Source organism: Linepithema humile, chromosome 1, assembly GCF_040581485.1.
Source record: "Linepithema humile isolate Giens D197 chromosome 1, Lhum_UNIL_v1.0, whole genome shotgun sequence".
In the NCBI taxonomy this organism is placed as follows: Eukaryota; Metazoa; Arthropoda; class Insecta; order Hymenoptera; family Formicidae; genus Linepithema; species Linepithema humile.
In genome coordinates, this window is record NC_090128.1 from 42,540,333 (window position 1) to 42,558,086 (window position 17,754).

The window sequence follows — 17,754 nt, forward strand, 5'->3', positions numbered from 1 at the left end:
TCATGTTATGTTATAATAGTTGTGACAATTAAAATATGAAAGACATCGCAAATAATATTTTTTTCTTACAATAGAACTAGTTTTCCATTCGGTCGTCCGGAAGGTTCGTTGAAAGCGACTTTATCTCTTTTGGAACGCGTCCTCATGAAAGATAGCGTGACGCCCGTGCCGCAGGAAGATGTAAAGGCGCTCATAAAAAAGTGCTTGGAACATGCAGCATTGGTAAATTATAAGAAACTGGCCATCGAGGCGAAAATTGAAGATGATTTGAACGATGAGGACGTGCCTCCCAGTAAAAAGCTGGAGGATCTCATTCACCTCGCCGAACTGTGCGTCGATCTGCTCCAGCAAAATGAAGAACATTATTCGGAGGTATTAGTTGGGTTTTTAGAACTGAGTGTCAATTTCCGGGGCTCTCGAGAGAGAGGGTCAGCATGCTTTGAAACACGGATTTGGTAAGGATCCGCAACCTCCTCAGAAGACAAACGCGCACCCATTTTCCATAGACTTTAGTCGTATAAATTAAATCGCATAGAGAGCTTTTATCATCATTGCGAAAATTGCTTCTATTTAACGTAATTAAACTAAATTTCAGATGTGAGATATTCGTTTGCACTGGAAAAATGTTCACTTTTTTGCGGAAGAACAAAAGCAGCATCTCACTTTACGTTGTTACATTTTTTCAATTTGTCACGCTTATTTGTACATTGATACCATTTATACATTATTCCGAGAACTTTTCAAATAATATACGCACATAATAAGTAATTAGTGATTATAAGTAGAATTATTTTAGTCTTTTTTGCTAACAAATATTGTTTATTATTAAAAATTATGCGTATAAAAATAATATTTTTATTTGAAAAGAATTTAATTGTTTATTGATGCATCTATTCTAGCATTTTGCATGTTGTTGCGTTTAATTAAATTTTAATTTCACTTTTACTCTTCATCGATATCTTTCGCAAACGAGAGAAACCTCGTCACCATTTAATTGCAATATCGATTTCATTTGAGTTGACAATCATGTTGAGATCTAAATGTAGCAAACGCTTATCGTGTAAGATGACGAATTTTTACGACCGCTCTCACGCATATCATGAAGTAGAAGTAGTGTCTTCTGGGTACTCGAGGGCTCCGTGCTCAGGGTGGCGTTCCCATCACCCGAGCTAGAAAAAGCGTGCCCACCGTATATGTGCGACGTCCAATATTTTCACGATCTGCTCCTACTACACTGTACCGCAGGCATTCGCCTGGTTTAGCGATCTTATGATCGAGCATTCCGAGATCTTCTGGGGGAACTTTGCCACGGACATGGACAAAATCCTTTCGGTGCAACCACCCGACACCTGGGATAGCTTCCCACTATTTCAGATATTAAATGATTATCTCAGGGGTGACGGTGAGTAATATCGTTATTTTTTGATGAATATTTTAAAATATATATCGCCGGTAGAAATATAAATATAACCGTCTAAATCATATGACTCTGCAATAATCAATTTTGTTTTCAATAATCAATTTTATTTTAGATTAGATTTGTTCCATGTTTTTTTTAATTTAAATTTTTGGATTCTAGAAACGAAATTTAATTCGCAATTAGATACTTTGAAAAATGGGAGATTCCATACACATTTGCGTGACTTGTTCGCACCTTTAGTAGTGCGCTACGTTGACTTGATGGAAACATCAATTAGTCAGTCAATTCATAAAGGTTTTGAAAAAGAGCGTTGGGAGATCAAGGGAAATGGTTGTGCTACTTCGGAAGATCTCTTCTGGAAGTTGGATGCATTGCAATCATTTATCGGCGGGCTGCACTGGCCCGATCTGGATTTTCGACAACATCTCGAGCAGAGACTAAAGCAAATGGCTTGCGACATGGTGGAGTCGTGTATACAGAAAACTGATACAGCCTTTCAGCAATGGCTAAAGAAGGGCGTGACCTTTATCTCCACCGATTATATTATACCGTCGGAAATGTGCGCTATGGTGAACGTTATTTTGGACGCCAAGAATCAGAGTTTCAAGCTTTGTACTATTGATGGCGTCGATGTGGTAAGTTCATGGTCATTGATCACTCGAGAGAATACTAAAGCGTGGGTGTAGAGATGTAAAAAATATTACAAATCGATATAGAATAATACCACAAAACCGTTTCAGCCTAATTTTTGGATCCTCTTTAATTTGGTAGAGTTGTAATCAGTAATTAAGATTAAACACCATGCTGCTAGCATTATTCTGTATTAATTTGTAATATTTTTTACGAGACCTGCGCTTTGGTTTTTATAGCCTTTTTCTTCTGTTAGTTTTTTTCGATAGATATATTTGTTTGTTATTGCAATTAATATTTTGTTTCCAGCATCAGTTTCATTCCAAGATTGACGATATGATCGAAAATACATCGGCAGGAATGAATCAAGGAATGATTAATAAACTCATAACGGTTTTGGAAGCGACACTCTCGAAGTTATCTCGTTATGACGAAGGTTCTCTCATCGGCTCCATTCTCAGTCTTACGGTATTTCTATTTATTTAATGATCCTATGTTTTGTGAAAAATAACGTTTATCAGTAGCATTAGCGTAAAAAATACAGATTTAGCTTCAAAGTTGTGTAACTCGGCCAAAAAAATTGCAGCAAAAATAAAAAAAAATAAAAAAAAAAAAAAACGCGCTTTGTAGGTAAAATGTTGTAGTTTTTGACACTTGCCATAAATTTTGTAAGAAAAATTTTTTTATTGACCTACCGAGTGTTGATTATACGTAATTTAAAAAATAAAACAATATGTTCTTTTTTTAGCTTAGAAGTATAAAGATAAAAGTTTTAAAAAATGATTTAAAGCATATGAAAGTACAAACTTCAAGCTTTGATATGCTTTTTAAACTTTTTCTTTGTGATGATCTTTCGTTGAGTTTTAGTGATTTGAAAATTGCTCAATTTTGAAAAGTATTACCTATTTTTTGTAAAGTAATGTAAATTATCTGGCTGAGATGTTTTTTGCTTTTCGTGAGAAAAAAAAAATTTAATAACATAATTATTAGAATATTTATAATATATCGTTGCACTCGCGACGATCACTCGCGAGTTCACTTACGTAAGAAATAAGAACACAAATATTTAAGCAAAGAACTTCAATGAACTAAACGAGAATTCAACTAAGAACAACACAGTACAGAACTTTCGTGAACAATTACAATGACCACTACACGCCCGAAACGCGTCCTCACGGCCAAGCGTAACTTTTTTACTTTTGACACTTTATTTACAAATTACTAAGCGACGCTTCTCAACATTAGTTTAATTACAAATTACTAAGCGACTCTTTCTCAATGCCAGCTCACAGCCCACACGTCGCAGCTTTCGAACGACGATTTCCCGCGGCGCGAGCGTAACAGTATTATATAATATATTATGTTTTAGAAGGTATCAGGAAGCGGAAAGGAAATGGGACAAGCCTATGTAAATTTTACGAGAAATTGCATGGATCAGATTCGCAGTAAAGTTCTCGACGAGTTATGGATCCTGAATTTCTTCGAGGTAAAAAAGTCATTGCAAACAATATGGAATCAGAACGATAATCAGAAAAGACTTCACTGACTTATTTTGGCTTGTGCTTGCAGCAATGGTACACAGCACAGATACAAATGTTATGTAATTGGTTATCCGAGAGACTCGATCACAGTCTGCATTTGTATCAATGTACCTGTCTGGCTCACATTGTGAAGAAACTCTATTACGACTTTGAGCTTCAGGGTGTCATGGAGGAGAAACTTAACACGAAGACATATCAGACTGTACACAATAGAATGAAAACGGAAGAAGCAACTTGTGCCTTAACTATGAACGCTCAGAACGAAGAGTAAGCTATTTTAATTTTTTTATGATATATTGCAGAATTTCTTCCCTACTTTCTCTTTCGTTCTCATCCCTCCTTTTGTTTCTGCTTAATTGCATTTATTGAGTTTTGTTGCTTTATAGAACGTTTTAGATAAATTTAAATATATTAAATATTTATATCTATTTCTATTTTATTACGGAGATTACAAAAAAAATTCATTTAATTTTCGTCTTCTTGCAGAGGGCTTTCGGAGAATGGCAATGACGACGAGGTGGAGAGACCTAAGACAAAAGTGACGATTGTTGAAACGATAACGGAAGACGCAAATTATGTAGCCAATCTGAGCAACGTCACTTCGAATGTTGTTGGCAAAGTTGGAAGCATGTTCGGCAAGGGCATCGGTGGTCTTTCTACAAAATTCGGCTCAGCCAGTAATTGGTTCTAGTTATTGTTACTAGCATTCTGCCAGTAAATCTTACATTCGACTAGTATGTTCCTTCGTTTAAATAAGAGAATGCGAACGGGAAAACTTCTAAAGGCATAGTCAGTATTCTATAGGCAGTACAATGATTTAGAGTTGTCCACATAAACAAATGATATGATTATTCGACACAATTGACCAGTTGGTTTTTATCGTCTCACATTTTGTTTCAGTTTTATCGCGGATTTTTTTTTTTTTTTTTTTTTTTGAGAAATCTAGTCACTCATCACGAAGTGATGCGCAAAATTACAAAATTATTTATTGATTTACGGTGATTTCAAGACTACCTGAGAATATATTTTGTTTACTAATTTCCGACTTTATAACGCATATTAGACGTAACACATACGTTGAGAATTATGTAACTTTGTTTCGTAAAATTTTAATTAACAGCTTATTATTTATGTTTGATCTCAGGTAATATTGGAAACATAGTCGAGATATATTCGGAAAGTCAGATTGTACGGAAATACGTATGATATAAACCAGAGTAAATGCGTAGATATCTAATCATATTACAAACAGAGATATATGTATATAAACGTACATGCATATGCAACGTGTAATTATGAAGTATTCGTACACTTTGTCGTGGTCCGCATATGCCAGACCAACGTCATTGTGTGTGCGCGTGCACGCACGTACGTACGCACGCACGCACGCACGCACGTACGCACCACGTATCCTCCTCCTCCTCCTCCTCCTCCCGTTACACACGTACACAAAATGAGAGAGAGGGAGAGAGAGAGAGAGAAAAAAAGAAAGGGAAAGTGAGTCCGGTGGTAATCGTGGTACATGTTGATAAACGGTGATTTTTTATTAAAAAATGAGTCGAAATGTTGGAATATATTATTTTCATACAAGATTTTATTTTTGAGAACAATAACTTTGAAATATCATTAAGTATATATGTACTTGTATTATTCGATTGGTAAATCGCTATGGATTACTACTTTTTATGTTTTTGTACATAATGTATACAGAATGTACCTACACAAGATTACAAAATGAATTATTTTGGGAAATTAAAACAAATTTCAGAGTTTCTGTAATATATATATATATATATATATATATATATATATATATATATATATATATATTTCTCTATTTTATTCATGAATACAATGCTGAAAATCTCTCTTGTCTTCATTGTTCTATGCATAGTTGTGCTCTTCTATGCAATGACTCATTCACGCAATTCTTGTTAATTTGGGTAGCGGTTTTAGATGTTCAAATACTTGAATAATTTTATTTTTTAATTGATCAAAATTTTGATTATTTGCATCATAAACTAAAGCTTTTATAAAACATAATTTTTCAACATGATGGTTTACTAGATTTTAATCGAGAAATCCGACACTTTCAAACAAAAAAAAATTGTTGGATTTATCGTGGAGTAGTATCTATTACGTAATAGATTTTACGTAACAGATAAATCTATTACGTATATATATTTATCTATTACGTAATAGATTTATCTATTACGTATACATATATTGGAACTTGAACTTCAAGATTACTCGATGCAATACCATCAATTTTTAAATCAACATTATTTTATTTATAGGATTATAGATACTTTAGTTTATAATGCAGATAGTTAAAGGCTTAACCAATTAGGAAAAAAACCATTCAAGTGTTTGAAAACCTAAAAGTGCAATCCACATTAACAAAAGTTCATGAACGCGGAAAAGCACAGCAATGCGTTGCAAATCGGGGACAATTCCAGCATTGTATCGCGTTTATTAATAAAATAAAGAAATTATAAAAATTCAAGGATTTATTTTATTTTCTCAAAACATTTATTTTATAAATAAAATAATAAATACAAACACAAAGGATATCGAGCTACGCAAGTTGTGTTAGACCTATAATTACAATTTAAACATAATATAATAATACAAAAATATAGAAATCTTTAGTACAAAGTTTAGAAAATTCGTGTAACAATCAATAAGTGCACGCAGTGAAATATTATAAAAGGTGAAAATGGTAGATGTCCATTATTTCTTATAATTTATAGTAAAAAAGTAAAACTACGCAAACTAATATAATAAGTTCAAGAGATGGACAGTCGTAATTGAGAAAGTAAAATACACAGCTGAGATTTTAAGCCAGCCATTATTTTACGTAAAATTCGAGACACATGTGTTGTCGTTACTAATGTTTATTGACAGACGGTTTATTTTATAATCTTGTATACATTATGTGTCAAAAAGTAGTAACCTATTGCGGTTTACTGATTCGTATAATAGATACGAGTGCATATGTATTCAACCAAATTTCAAAATTACTTTTCTTAAAAACAAAGCCTCATACAAAAAGAATTTATTCCAAAATTTTAATCTATTTTTCAACAAGAAATTATTCTATATTTGTATGTACTACAATTAATACCATACTACATGTATATGTGTTTATATACAGGGTTTCCTATATGCGCGCGCGTATGTGCGTGCGTACATATGGTGCGTGCGTGCGCGCGTGCTTAGGTACGTACGTACGTACGTACGTACGTACGTGCGTGTATATGTATATATATTAGCTGAATTGACACAGAATACAAGTTTTTCTTACTTAATCTGTATACCGCAAGTGGATTTTGCAGATTTAGTCGTTGAAGGATAAAAGCAAAAACAAGATATAGGTATTTCGCGTAAAACTGAAAAAGATTCTCGGGTCGGTTGCAATGTTACTTGGGTATTACGACAAGGAAACGCGGTGGGAAGACAGAGAATTTGGGATAGAAAAGAACAAAATAGAGAGGAAAATAAATTGCGATTATCGAACCATTTATCGAGTTAATTTTGCGACCAACAAGGCAATGCTTTTTCAATTGTTGGATACAATCACTGTTATTTGTTGGACGCGATCATGCGTTTAATATTGAAAACGAAAAATCTCCCGTATCAGTAAAAACTTTTCGTAAAATGGGAAAGAAGAAATCTTTTTTTTTTATTGCTTTTTAATGCAAAAAAAAAAAAAATACAAATAGTGGCCAAGATCTAGAGAAATATTTCAATAACAATTCTTTTGGCAATCTCTGAGCCACTTTTTTGTAAGTATTTTTAACGTTAAAAATTTAATTACATGATTAAACTTCAATAAAAATATCAGAAACAGTTTATTTGAAATTAATTATAAAATAATAATTTATTATATTGTTGTATATTGTCTTGAAACTTAATATTAACAAAATATCTTGTGCAAATTTTTACTGGAAATTGATTCTATATTTATGTGTTTAAAATATTTTTATGTTTAAAATATTTGATGAATTTAAGGCACTCTATATATAAATCAATACAGCTGATATTCGTACACCGTGATAATATTTTAATGCCGCAAATCAGATCGCGCGCACGCGGAGTGAAATCCGCATTTTAGTTGACAAATAATTCGTATAGACGATTTAGTCGATGAAAGTTTCTCGAACGGCAATAAATAATAGGTATCAGCGTAGCGCTTAAAAAACTACTCGGATTTTAGCGTATTTGTGATATGTTGTTGGACTAATTGTAATTTCATAGTTTCTTCCGATGGTACTATATTTATTAAACATACATATACACATAGAAAGATTTAAACACATTAATTAGTCGCGATCGAATAATCACTGACAACCATCAGAAATAGCGAGCATAATACTATGTTGTTTCTTATTATATTAGTCTCGTTATTCAAAAATATTTGATATCGATATGTAATAATGCATGATCCGCTATAATATAAAGAAACTAAAATGAATTCTCTTTATTCGGGAAAAACAAATAGGTGCGTACAGTGGGGAAACTTTACTGAATGATAGTCGCTCTCAGAAAATAATACAAAAATTTTTCAAGAGTTTTGAGAGTAATTTTCTAGATTAAAAAGAAATGAATTATTTGGTTGAATTTTGATTCGGTTTAAATTCCTTTAATTCTATTTTAATCGCGAAAAAAAATCTTTTTGTCGTGTTGTCGTACATTCTAACGTCCTGTATCAGACAGATGTAGGTTTATTATATATATATATATATTGGGGAAAAAAACCTTGCTTGATCACAAGGCGTATGTATATTTTCAAAATTTTACGATATAACGCTCATATATTAATGGATATTTATTTAGCTTTATATATATATATATATATACTCTTGAAAGTGCATCAAACGCAAAAGTATAACAACGAAGCAGGACGAAAAATGTATATCCTTTGATAATCCTTATTTTATATCGCAACATCTTATTTACAAATTTATTTATCTTTTCTGGTTTTTAAAATGTACACGGAACGAATTTTAATCGCCGTCGTGACTTAAGCCCTTCGAGCTTGCTTTTCTGCGTCATGTTCCAATATATATTCCGTTGTTTGCATAAAACATTCAAGAACAACAAATTATTGAAAAAAGAACGTAACAAAATTAAAGATACAAAGCTTGTTGCAAAATTTAAACAAACTTCAAACTTGTAGATATTTTTGGCATATTACATTTTAAAGCTCTGTACGTAATTCACTCCAAATACGGAATCACGCTAATAAATACAGATTTGATAAAGCTGTTAATTTCACAATGACTTTTTTACTGCCTAATTGGCGGTGGATATACTTTTCATCCTATTTCGAATAAGGCGGTAAAATTTAACATAAAAGAGAAAAACAATATACATCCAATGTAACAGTCGCGTAAACGTACAGCAAGGGATTTACTATTTGTTTATATATTTTAGCGGTGGTGGGTAACGAATATAAATTTTTTATATGATATAAAAACAGCACGCGCGAGAACGGAACGCGCAAATTTCACAAATTAAAGAAATTTGTCGTGCACTGGGGATTGTGAAAGCAAGAAATTGTATAGAAAAATGCACGGCGCTCCGCGTTCTATATTGACACGCGGCAATAATAAATTTTAAGAGACAACGTTTTATAATACATCGTCGACTTCCGAACTTGACAAATTATTTTTTGATGCATCACAAGTTCACAGAGTAGAACGATAACAGGCTCTCTCTCTCTCTCTCTCTTTCTCTCTCTCTCTCTCTCTCTCTCTCTCTCTCTTTCTCTTTCTTTCTCTCTCTCTCTCTCTCTATTTTTCTACTTCCATATCTTTTTTTATCTCTCTCTTTTTCTTTTTCCATCTGTCTTTCTTTCTCTCTTTCTCTCACTCTTTCTGTCGCTTTATTAGAATGTTATTCTATTCTTTTATTATTCTTCATCTCTCATAAAAAATCGACGAGTAGGTACATATTTTTTCGCTAATGCATAGAACAATTATTACATTATCTGTATATAACTTTTTAAATCTCGATACGTGTTTTTGATGAATCTGATAAAACTATTTTTTTGTCAAGCTATATAAAGCGCAACATTCTAAATGAGCAATATTACTTTTGATAAGCCGTGATTTAAAGCATCACATATTAAATAAAGGTTGTTAGGTTCAACTTTTAATTCAATTTAGCACTTTCCTCTTTTAAATTGAAATAGGCATAAAATGTATAAAATGTAATAACAATCTTAGGCAAAATTTTTACTTTCTATCATTTCTGCCATGATTATCTATTTACTAAACATTCAAAAACCATCGAGTACTTTTTTCAATCTCAAAGAAGTCAAATTCAGAATAACTTTTTAAAATTATAATAACTTTAATCACTACAAATTAACAAGTTTGATGAGTGTAGATCCCAAAAATATAAATATATAACAACATTCTGTTGTTTATTTAATTCTAGCTACAATTTGTTTTTAAAAATTCAATTAAAACTTGATTATAAAAATACTTAAAGATTAAAAAGTATAAACTCTATATTTAAAAACAAAAAAAATAATATAAAATAATCTAAACAAAAACAAAGAAAATTAAAAAATTTGTTGAGCGCGTTATATTGCAGCGGCTTGAACGTTTCGCCACTGATGTCATGCTAACTAGCAAACATGATCATTGCGATTAAATAATTGCGGCCTTATACCGTACCGCAACAGGATAATTTCTGTCAGGACGAATTGTGACGAAATTCTATAAGGGTGAAAGTCTAGGCGTGAGGTGTTTGTTTAAACTCGAAGAAAACAAAAATGGGCGGAGAAAAAAGAAAGTGAAATACAAAGAATTTGAACGTTATCAAAAGTAAAAAAGCTAAATTATTATACTGTAATTATTGATGCTAACGACGTTAGAATTATTATAATTATTGTGGTTATTCTCTTACTATTGATAATTCTATATTCTACGATTAATTAGATTAGGACAATTACGAACTGATCTCTCTCACTCTTTCTGTCTATCTGTCTACCTATTTACCTGTCTATTAATCTATCGATCTACATATCTGTCTCTGTTTCGCTATTCCAACTATAGTAATTCTCCACCGATCGAACTACGATCCGAACACTTCTGTCGCCAGCTCTCTCTGCCCGTCTATTTGCCTTTCTTTCCCTTCTTGTTCTTTATCTTTTACTCTTTCTCTTTCCTTTTTCTGAAACTTTTTGTCCTTTAATTTCCTGTTTCTCTCCTCTATTTTGCGTTAAAATTGCGACTTTAGTTGAGCCGAAGAGAAGGTCTTTTTACTCTAGCCAGTGTCTAGATGATTTAACTTCTATTCAACTGTTGTTCTCTCGTTAATAAAAAGTCCGACACAAAAAAATTAGAACAAAAATTTAAAAAAAAGAGCACCATATCCCAATACTTTTTATTCCTTCTTAATGATTGGCTCGAATAATCGATATTTTATCGGTATCATCAATCATGCGTTTTTCACAACAAAAAAAAAAAAGGAAAAGATAATGGAAACTTTTCGCCTCATCATTTATCGCCAGCATTATAAAATCTAGAATAGATAAGAAACGCAGTATGAATGTGTGCATTTTCTGTAAATAATGGCATATATTCCATGCACGTAACTTGCATCCTCATTGTTGCATCATTATTGTAAGAGAAAAATGATCGAAAAGGGAAAATCTTGTAAGGGAAAAATGGAATTAAATTAAATTTAATTCCTGTTTGAATTTTTAAAATAAAGGAAGAAAATACGTCATTTACGAATGGTTTTATTTTTTTCATTCTTTTTTCTTTGTTTTAAATATTTGAACAGAACTATCAAATTCTCGCTAATTCCATTTTTTCTTACAGAGAGGTAGAAAAAAAGAAAGGTGCGCGATCGAATTTTATGGTAAATAAATAACGCGTTAATGTAACTTCAAATTTTCGCGTTATTATCGGTTTTCGAGCCCATAAAGAAAAATAAGAAAAAAATCGCTTCTTTAATTGGGGTAACGAATGATTGATAATCCACCGCCTGTCTTACTCTCTTTCTCTTTCTCTCACACATATTCTTTTACTTTTCTGACATTCACCCTTGTTCATCGAAACATCGATCGCATCTCTTTACTCGACTGCAAAGTGGAAACGACTGTGATCTATAGATTAGTATTACACATCGCATAAAGAAGAAAAAATTAATCAATCGATCAATGCTTAAATGCAACATTGACCATGATCATGACAACATAAATAATGAATGTTTTGTAGCGATTAAGTATTTTTTATGAACTCTCACATATATACATATATATATAAATAAAAGTGTGGGCGTGCGTGCACGCACACGTGTGTAAGAACGAGTATGCGAGATGTGTGACAAAAGGGCGGTATTCATAGTCCCTTCTTATATTCAAAATCGTCTTAAGCACGGACTTATATTCGCTCTCTTCGTCAAACATAGATTGTGTCTGACGAAGAGAGCGAATATAAGTTCGTGCTTAAGACGATCTTGAATATAAGAACGGACTATGAATACCGGCCAAAGAGTGAGAGAATCAGTGTGAGAGAGTGTGTGTGAGCGAACGAGTAAATAAGCGAGTGTGCGAGTGAATGAGTAAGTAAGGGAATAAGTGAGTGAATGAGTGAATAAGTGATGAATGAGTGACTGAATGAATGAATGAGTGAATGAGTGAGTGAATGAGTGAATGAGTGAATGAGTGAATGAGTGAATGAATGAGTGAGTGAGTGAGTGAGTGAGTGAGTAAGTATGGTGCATGCGTGCGTGCGTGCGTGTTGTGTGCACCATATATTATGCCACGCTGAAAAAGGCTATGTGATGTCGCAACATCTTTTTTTTTCTTTTATGGAGCATTTGTGTAAGTAATTTGCATGTGGGGGCAAGAATACAATTGCATACATGTAATCATAATTAATAAAATATATACGTTGCAAAATGTAACATGTTATATAGCGTACATACCTTCATACTTTTGCGCAGCGTTATTTGTTCGTCTGATTGTATCTTGCTCTTTTTTTTTTCAGCATATCATTACGCATGTGCTTTACTCAGTATCCAGCATTTTCCACAATGCTGCAATAGTAAATTAAATAGCTCGATATGGTTATTATAACAAAGTAAAATATTAATAAAAAATAAAAAAATTTTTTTTTTTAATCTCTTTTTTAAGCAAAAATTTTTATAAAGTTTAATTTACTTGTTCCAAAAAAATAATAAGAAAAATATAAGGATGAAAATAAACCTAGTTCATTAATCAGTATTTATAATTTTTGTTAAAAATTCCTTGAAAATATTTTTGCACGTGTTTATCTAATGCGCCATATTATCCACAGTGCAGTTATATCTAGAAATATGAGCAGGAGGTAGCAACACAAAAATGGAGAATTTTTTTTTTGACATTGATAACTCTGAGTCGGGAGCTTTACATTTTTCTCGCGTGAGGTCTCCAAGATCATTTTATACTTGTCTGCCGCTTAATAGCGTTTTCGATTATACAGGATTTGAACGACCCAGGGTTGATCAATCACTATTTTACTATAAATGCAAGTCTTTCATTGGTGGAGAGGTTGCAATGACGTCATTAACCAACCCTGGGTCGTTCAAATTCTGTATAATCGAAAACGCTATAACTGTGTTATCACGTGTCGGAAACGATACATATATTGTCACAACAAAATAGATTTGTGCCAAATCTATTCTTTTTCTATGCCTATAATATTTTAAGATCTCAATAATTTATTTAATATGATCAGTTCTATATCAATATTCTATGATTTCTTTTTTGACAATCAGAATGACAAATAGAATGGTTATATTGCAAAATCTGTTCTCGATAAACTTGTTCAATTGAGATTATGAGAAAATATACATAGAAGATGCACCTTTTGCTATTTACTATTTAAAAAACTAGAAACTAAATTTGCATGCCGTATATATGTTTATATAATTTATGTAATATAATTATTTTATATCATAATGTGAGAAAAGTACTCCAAATAAGTTTATTTGGTAATTGTTTACTATCACTGCCTCACCTCCGACTTTGATCCAGTTAGGCTCTTTCGAAGCGTTTTTTTTTTTAAAAAAACTTTTTCCTCTCGCAAAATTGTCGCTCTCCTCCGCGAGACGAGATATTTAGCGTCAAAGTTGACGACTTTCCAGGTTAAGAAACCTGTCACTTCGACGAATTGCAGCAACATGAGTATGTGCTGCGGTCACGCGCGCATGCGTACTAATAGAATTGTGTACGAAATACAAATATTTTCGATAATCATTAATTGTAAGTCGCAAACCCACGTTAAGTAGTATAATTATGAACCTTGCTTTACGTAGACACAGGGTAGACCTGTGCGCCGTTTTACTTTATATTGGCGGCGGCGTTCGATACTAAATAGTTAGGCGGCGGCGAATTCGCCGACAATTTTTTCTTTCGGCGGCGGCGAAATCGGCGGATGATAATTTATCGGCGGCGGCGGCGAATAACGGCGTCAACGTATATATATATATTTTTTTAAATAAAGGAATTAAACTATATAATAATTTAATAAACAGACTGATTATAGATATATAATATTTGAAAATTATCAAGAAACATAAATATATGTTTTATTTTATATTGTTCTCTTTAGTTTTATTTAACTTTTACATTTCAAAATCTTTTACCTTTCAATTATTTTAATTGTTTATTATGTTCAATAATGGTAGAAATTATATATTAAATTTCAAAGTTAATTACATTTCTCTAATTTAGAATAAACTTTAATTTTAGTTTTTAATAAGTACAGATAATATAAATAAATAAAAATAGCAAACAATATATAATTATGCATACATATACATATATAACTTACGTACAACTACATACGTACATATAACAATACATATTATAACATTTATAATAAGATTATAAGATAAATAAAGATGAAACACAATATTTATTTTTAAAATATATTTATTAATGTTTACTCGTGAAAAAACAAAATAACATCATTTTTTAATCATTAATATCATATGTAACAAAAATAAAATATCAATCACTTTTTAACTTTTTACATATGAAAGACTTTTTCATTAAAAATTATACATTAATTAATAAGAAATTGCAAGTAATAATTATATAACTGTAGCAATGTTTTTTGGATAACTTATATATAACTTATTTTATAGATTTTAAATATATATCTTTTATTAATTTAAAATTATCATGAATAAATAGGATTTTGTTAGATTTTGACGGTTTTAACGCAGAACGTTTTGCTGTGATAAGTAAACCTGCAGAAGAGAATGCACGCTCAGATGCTGAACTAGTGATCGGAATAGCATAAATGCAGCACATCAATTTGTACAAATTTGGCAGTGATAACTTCATTTTATTCCACCATTGTAGAGGATCCTCGATAGATTCTGATATATGTAAATACTTCTTAACTTCAATAAGAATAGGATCTTCAGGAGGAATAATATTTGCGTGTTTCGCAGCTAATTCCAAACGTAATTTTTTGACTCCAAGAAGCTGACATGATTTATTAGAATAAATATCTGTTTCTCTCTTAGATACCTATTGTAAAAAAGCAGAATTAAACATGAAAATATAATTATATTATAAAAACAACAATTTTATATTTATTAGTAAACTATATGATTTATTTTAATAAAAATTTTTTAAAATATTGTTTGATCTAATTAATTTGATCTAAATAATTAAATATTGTTTAATAAAATATCGCTTAATGTTAATTAAAATAATTTTACCTGTTTATTTCTAATATTCAAAGGAACCATCTTGTGGATCATATATACTAAAAATTCCTCAGCAGATTGTTGCTTATCTGCAAGATATTCTGCAACACCTTTAACATTTTGAAGAGTCGGATCTAGAAGTGCTCCGCAAACATGGGCTTCGTGTATTGGAAATCGCTTTTTTAAGTTCTGTAAAATAGTTTTCTTAAATTGTTTTATTATAAATGAATCATCTTCATTTTCACACATATTGCTTTCAATTTCTGCCCTGAAAAAAAAATTATGCAACACATTCAACAATTAACTTCTTTAAATTTATAATAAGATACATTTATGATATAAAATATAAAAATATATTAAACCTAAAAATCTAAATAAAATAACAAACCTAAATAAAAGTGCTAAGTTTACTGTAGGATATTCTACTCCAGAAAGAATTTCTGTTGTTGTTTTAATACTTATTAAACAATTTGCTATATCTTCAATATTCTTCCATTCACTATCTGTGGGAATTGCATCATAACGTTTTTGCATTTCCAAGCAGCGTATTACTATTTCTACAAAATAAATTATAATTATATTTAATAGTAAATATATATAATTATATTAAATAATATTTTACAAGTTTAATATTATAAGTGCAATATTCAAATTCAGATAAATAAATTATATCTGCATTTGAATATATGCATTAACACATTCAACTTACCTTTATTTTTAAGTAAACTCGCTAGCATCTCTAGTGTACTATTCCACCTAGTTGATACATCTTTATGTAATCCTGAAGATGTCATAAATGAAGGAAAAGTCTGCGCATAGGAATGCTCGTTATTACTATTAAGTGTGGAATTAAATCTTACATCAGCTTCTAATATCTCTTCTAGATTTTCAACATTATCAAGTATGTTGTTTATTTCCTCTTGCTGTATAATTTCTTTTGTTTTTTCAATTTCTTGAGTTTTAAAAGCAAGAATTTTTATAATACTTCTAGCTTTAGTTATACAACTATTAATTTCTGGTAATTTAAAAAGAGTGTCTACTGTCACTAAATTGTGGAGTCCATGTGCAATACAAGGTACTCTGTCAACTTTCATATCTTTTGCAGATTTGACCATATTTGCTCCTCCATCAGTTACGAGAGTTATAATCTTGTTGTTTAAATTAAATTGCGTTAGCACTCTTTTTAATTCTTCAACAATATTATCCGCTGTATGAGGATGTGGCAAAAAACTTGTTTGTAACGTACATGATTTCAACTGTGTTTCTGTAGGTGATATCCAATGTAATGTAAAAGTCATAAATGGAATATGACGATAATTGTCAGTCCATGCGTCCATAGTTATAGAAATTGCACTTGGATTGTCTTCATTTATTTTTGCTTTAACAGCAAATACGCAGTCATTGTACACTCTTGAGAGTGAACTTCGAGATAGTGTACTTGGATGTGGTAGATCTGATTCATTTTGTATAACACCATGTATTTTTAAAAAATCTCTTAGTCCACTTTTTTCAGCTTCGTAGAATGGAATAAAATCTCTACAAAACCAGATGGTCATGCTATCAAATAATTCTTTTTGTTTGTCAGTAATTTTTGAAGATTTGCTTGATTGTTGAGATTGTTTAGGTTCAAAGAATCTTTTAATATTGATTCTTTCATTTGATAAATGTGTTGCTTTTATATTATGCTCTTCTCTCAAATGAGTAAGTAAATTTCCTGTGCTAACTGCTTTTTTATATCTATAAACTTTTCGTCCATCAGGATGCATAAAGCATATTTTACAATATACATGACATTTGTCAACGAAAGCACCTTTCTCATTATCTTTTAGCATTCCAAAATATTCTCTAGCAATACTTCGAGTACGAGAGGAATTCTCGATGTTCACAACCAGATTTCTATTTTCTTTGAATTCATCGGTATCCTGTATTTCAGCTGATTCTTCAATTTCATTGAAAAATGACATTTTGCATATAAACAATCTGAGAACAATAAAATACCAATAAGTCTGATAATTTTATAACAGAATAACCTAAATTAAGTAGCACAAACATACAATAGTAAGGCAGTGATTGTTTTATACTATTTTATTGCTTGACTATGATTAGTTGATACAGTAAAGTATATAAGTATATAAGTAAAGTATATATTTATTACTTACGTAGAATTTTTCTCTTTTTCGTCCACTTTTTTGGCGAAAACTGATTGTACTGGATTAAAGAGGCTAATCGCCCATCAATTTTCATCGCTGATTCGATCGTTAAACGGTTATCCCGCTAATTCCTCGTTCATTCCTTTTTCACTCTTAGACTGCTTTCACATGAGGCGTAACTTGCGTAAGCGTAATTTATGTCAGCCAATCAAATCATTCAGCTATCATATGCAAAATTTTGCGTATAGTATCTGAACGATTTGATTGGCTAACACAAGATACG

General features: G+C 31.2%; 2 protein-coding genes and 1 long non-coding RNA gene across 8 annotated transcripts in view; 1 reads left to right on the forward strand and 2 right to left on the reverse strand.

Moving 5' to 3' along the window:
- The window catches only part of Cadps (calcium-dependent secretion activator 1), a 31,325-nt gene extending 18,803 nt beyond the window's left edge, over positions 1 to 12,522 (forward strand). For 4 of the 6 annotated variants that reach the window (XM_067354790.1, XM_067354784.1, XM_067354782.1 and 1 more), the window contains 7 exons: positions 75 to 375; positions 1,246 to 1,402; positions 1,580 to 2,055; positions 2,360 to 2,518; positions 3,420 to 3,536; positions 3,620 to 3,858; positions 4,078 to 12,522. In XM_067354790.1, the coding sequence (XP_067210891.1) occupies positions 75 to 375; positions 1,246 to 1,402; positions 1,580 to 2,055; positions 2,360 to 2,518; positions 3,420 to 3,536; positions 3,620 to 3,858; positions 4,078 to 4,282 (1,654 nt within the window). In that variant the 3' untranslated portion in view covers positions 4,283 to 12,522. The remainder of the gene's footprint in view (positions 1 to 74; positions 376 to 1,245; positions 1,403 to 1,579; positions 2,056 to 2,359; positions 2,519 to 3,419; positions 3,537 to 3,619; positions 3,859 to 4,077) is intronic. The other 2 variants (XM_067354798.1, XM_012372608.2) reach the window with 2 other exon arrangements.
- A 57-nt stretch (positions 12,523 to 12,579) lies between these two features.
- On the reverse strand, positions 12,580 to 13,922 carry LOC136999902 (uncharacterized). The gene is made up of 2 exons (XR_010890181.1): positions 13,617 to 13,922; positions 12,580 to 12,654 (listed from the first exon to the last, which is right to left on the reverse strand). It is a non-coding gene; the product is annotated as an uncharacterized lncRNA (long non-coding RNA).
- Positions 13,923 to 14,515: 593 nt separating this feature from the next.
- LOC136999888 (E3 SUMO-protein ligase ZBED1-like) lies at positions 14,516 to 17,650 on the reverse strand. The gene is made up of 5 exons (XM_067354812.1): positions 17,481 to 17,650; positions 16,031 to 17,301; positions 15,710 to 15,878; positions 15,334 to 15,589; positions 14,516 to 15,139 (listed from the first exon to the last, which is right to left on the reverse strand). Exons 2-5 carry the CDS (start codon positions 17,283 to 17,285, stop codon positions 14,738 to 14,740), a joined length of 2,082 nt encoding a protein of 693 aa, XP_067210913.1. The 5' UTR covers positions 17,286 to 17,301; positions 17,481 to 17,650; the 3' UTR covers positions 14,516 to 14,737.
- Between the last annotated feature and the right edge of the window lie 104 nt (positions 17,651 to 17,754).

Excerpts from the sequence above, each read along its gene's own strand:
- LOC136999888 (XM_067354812.1), bottom strand. The coding sequence starts at position 17,285 with ATGTCATTTTTCAATGAAATTGAAGAATCAGCTGAAATACAGGATACC. Across the intron at positions 15,879-16,030 it reads GAGTTTACTTAAAAATAAAG|AAATAGTAATACGCTGCTTG; the intron begins GTAAGTTGAATG and ends TTTATTTTGTAG. Across the intron at positions 15,590-15,709 it reads AACTTAGCACTTTTATTTAG|GGCAGAAATTGAAAGCAATA; the intron begins GTTTGTTATTTT and ends TTTTTTTTTCAG.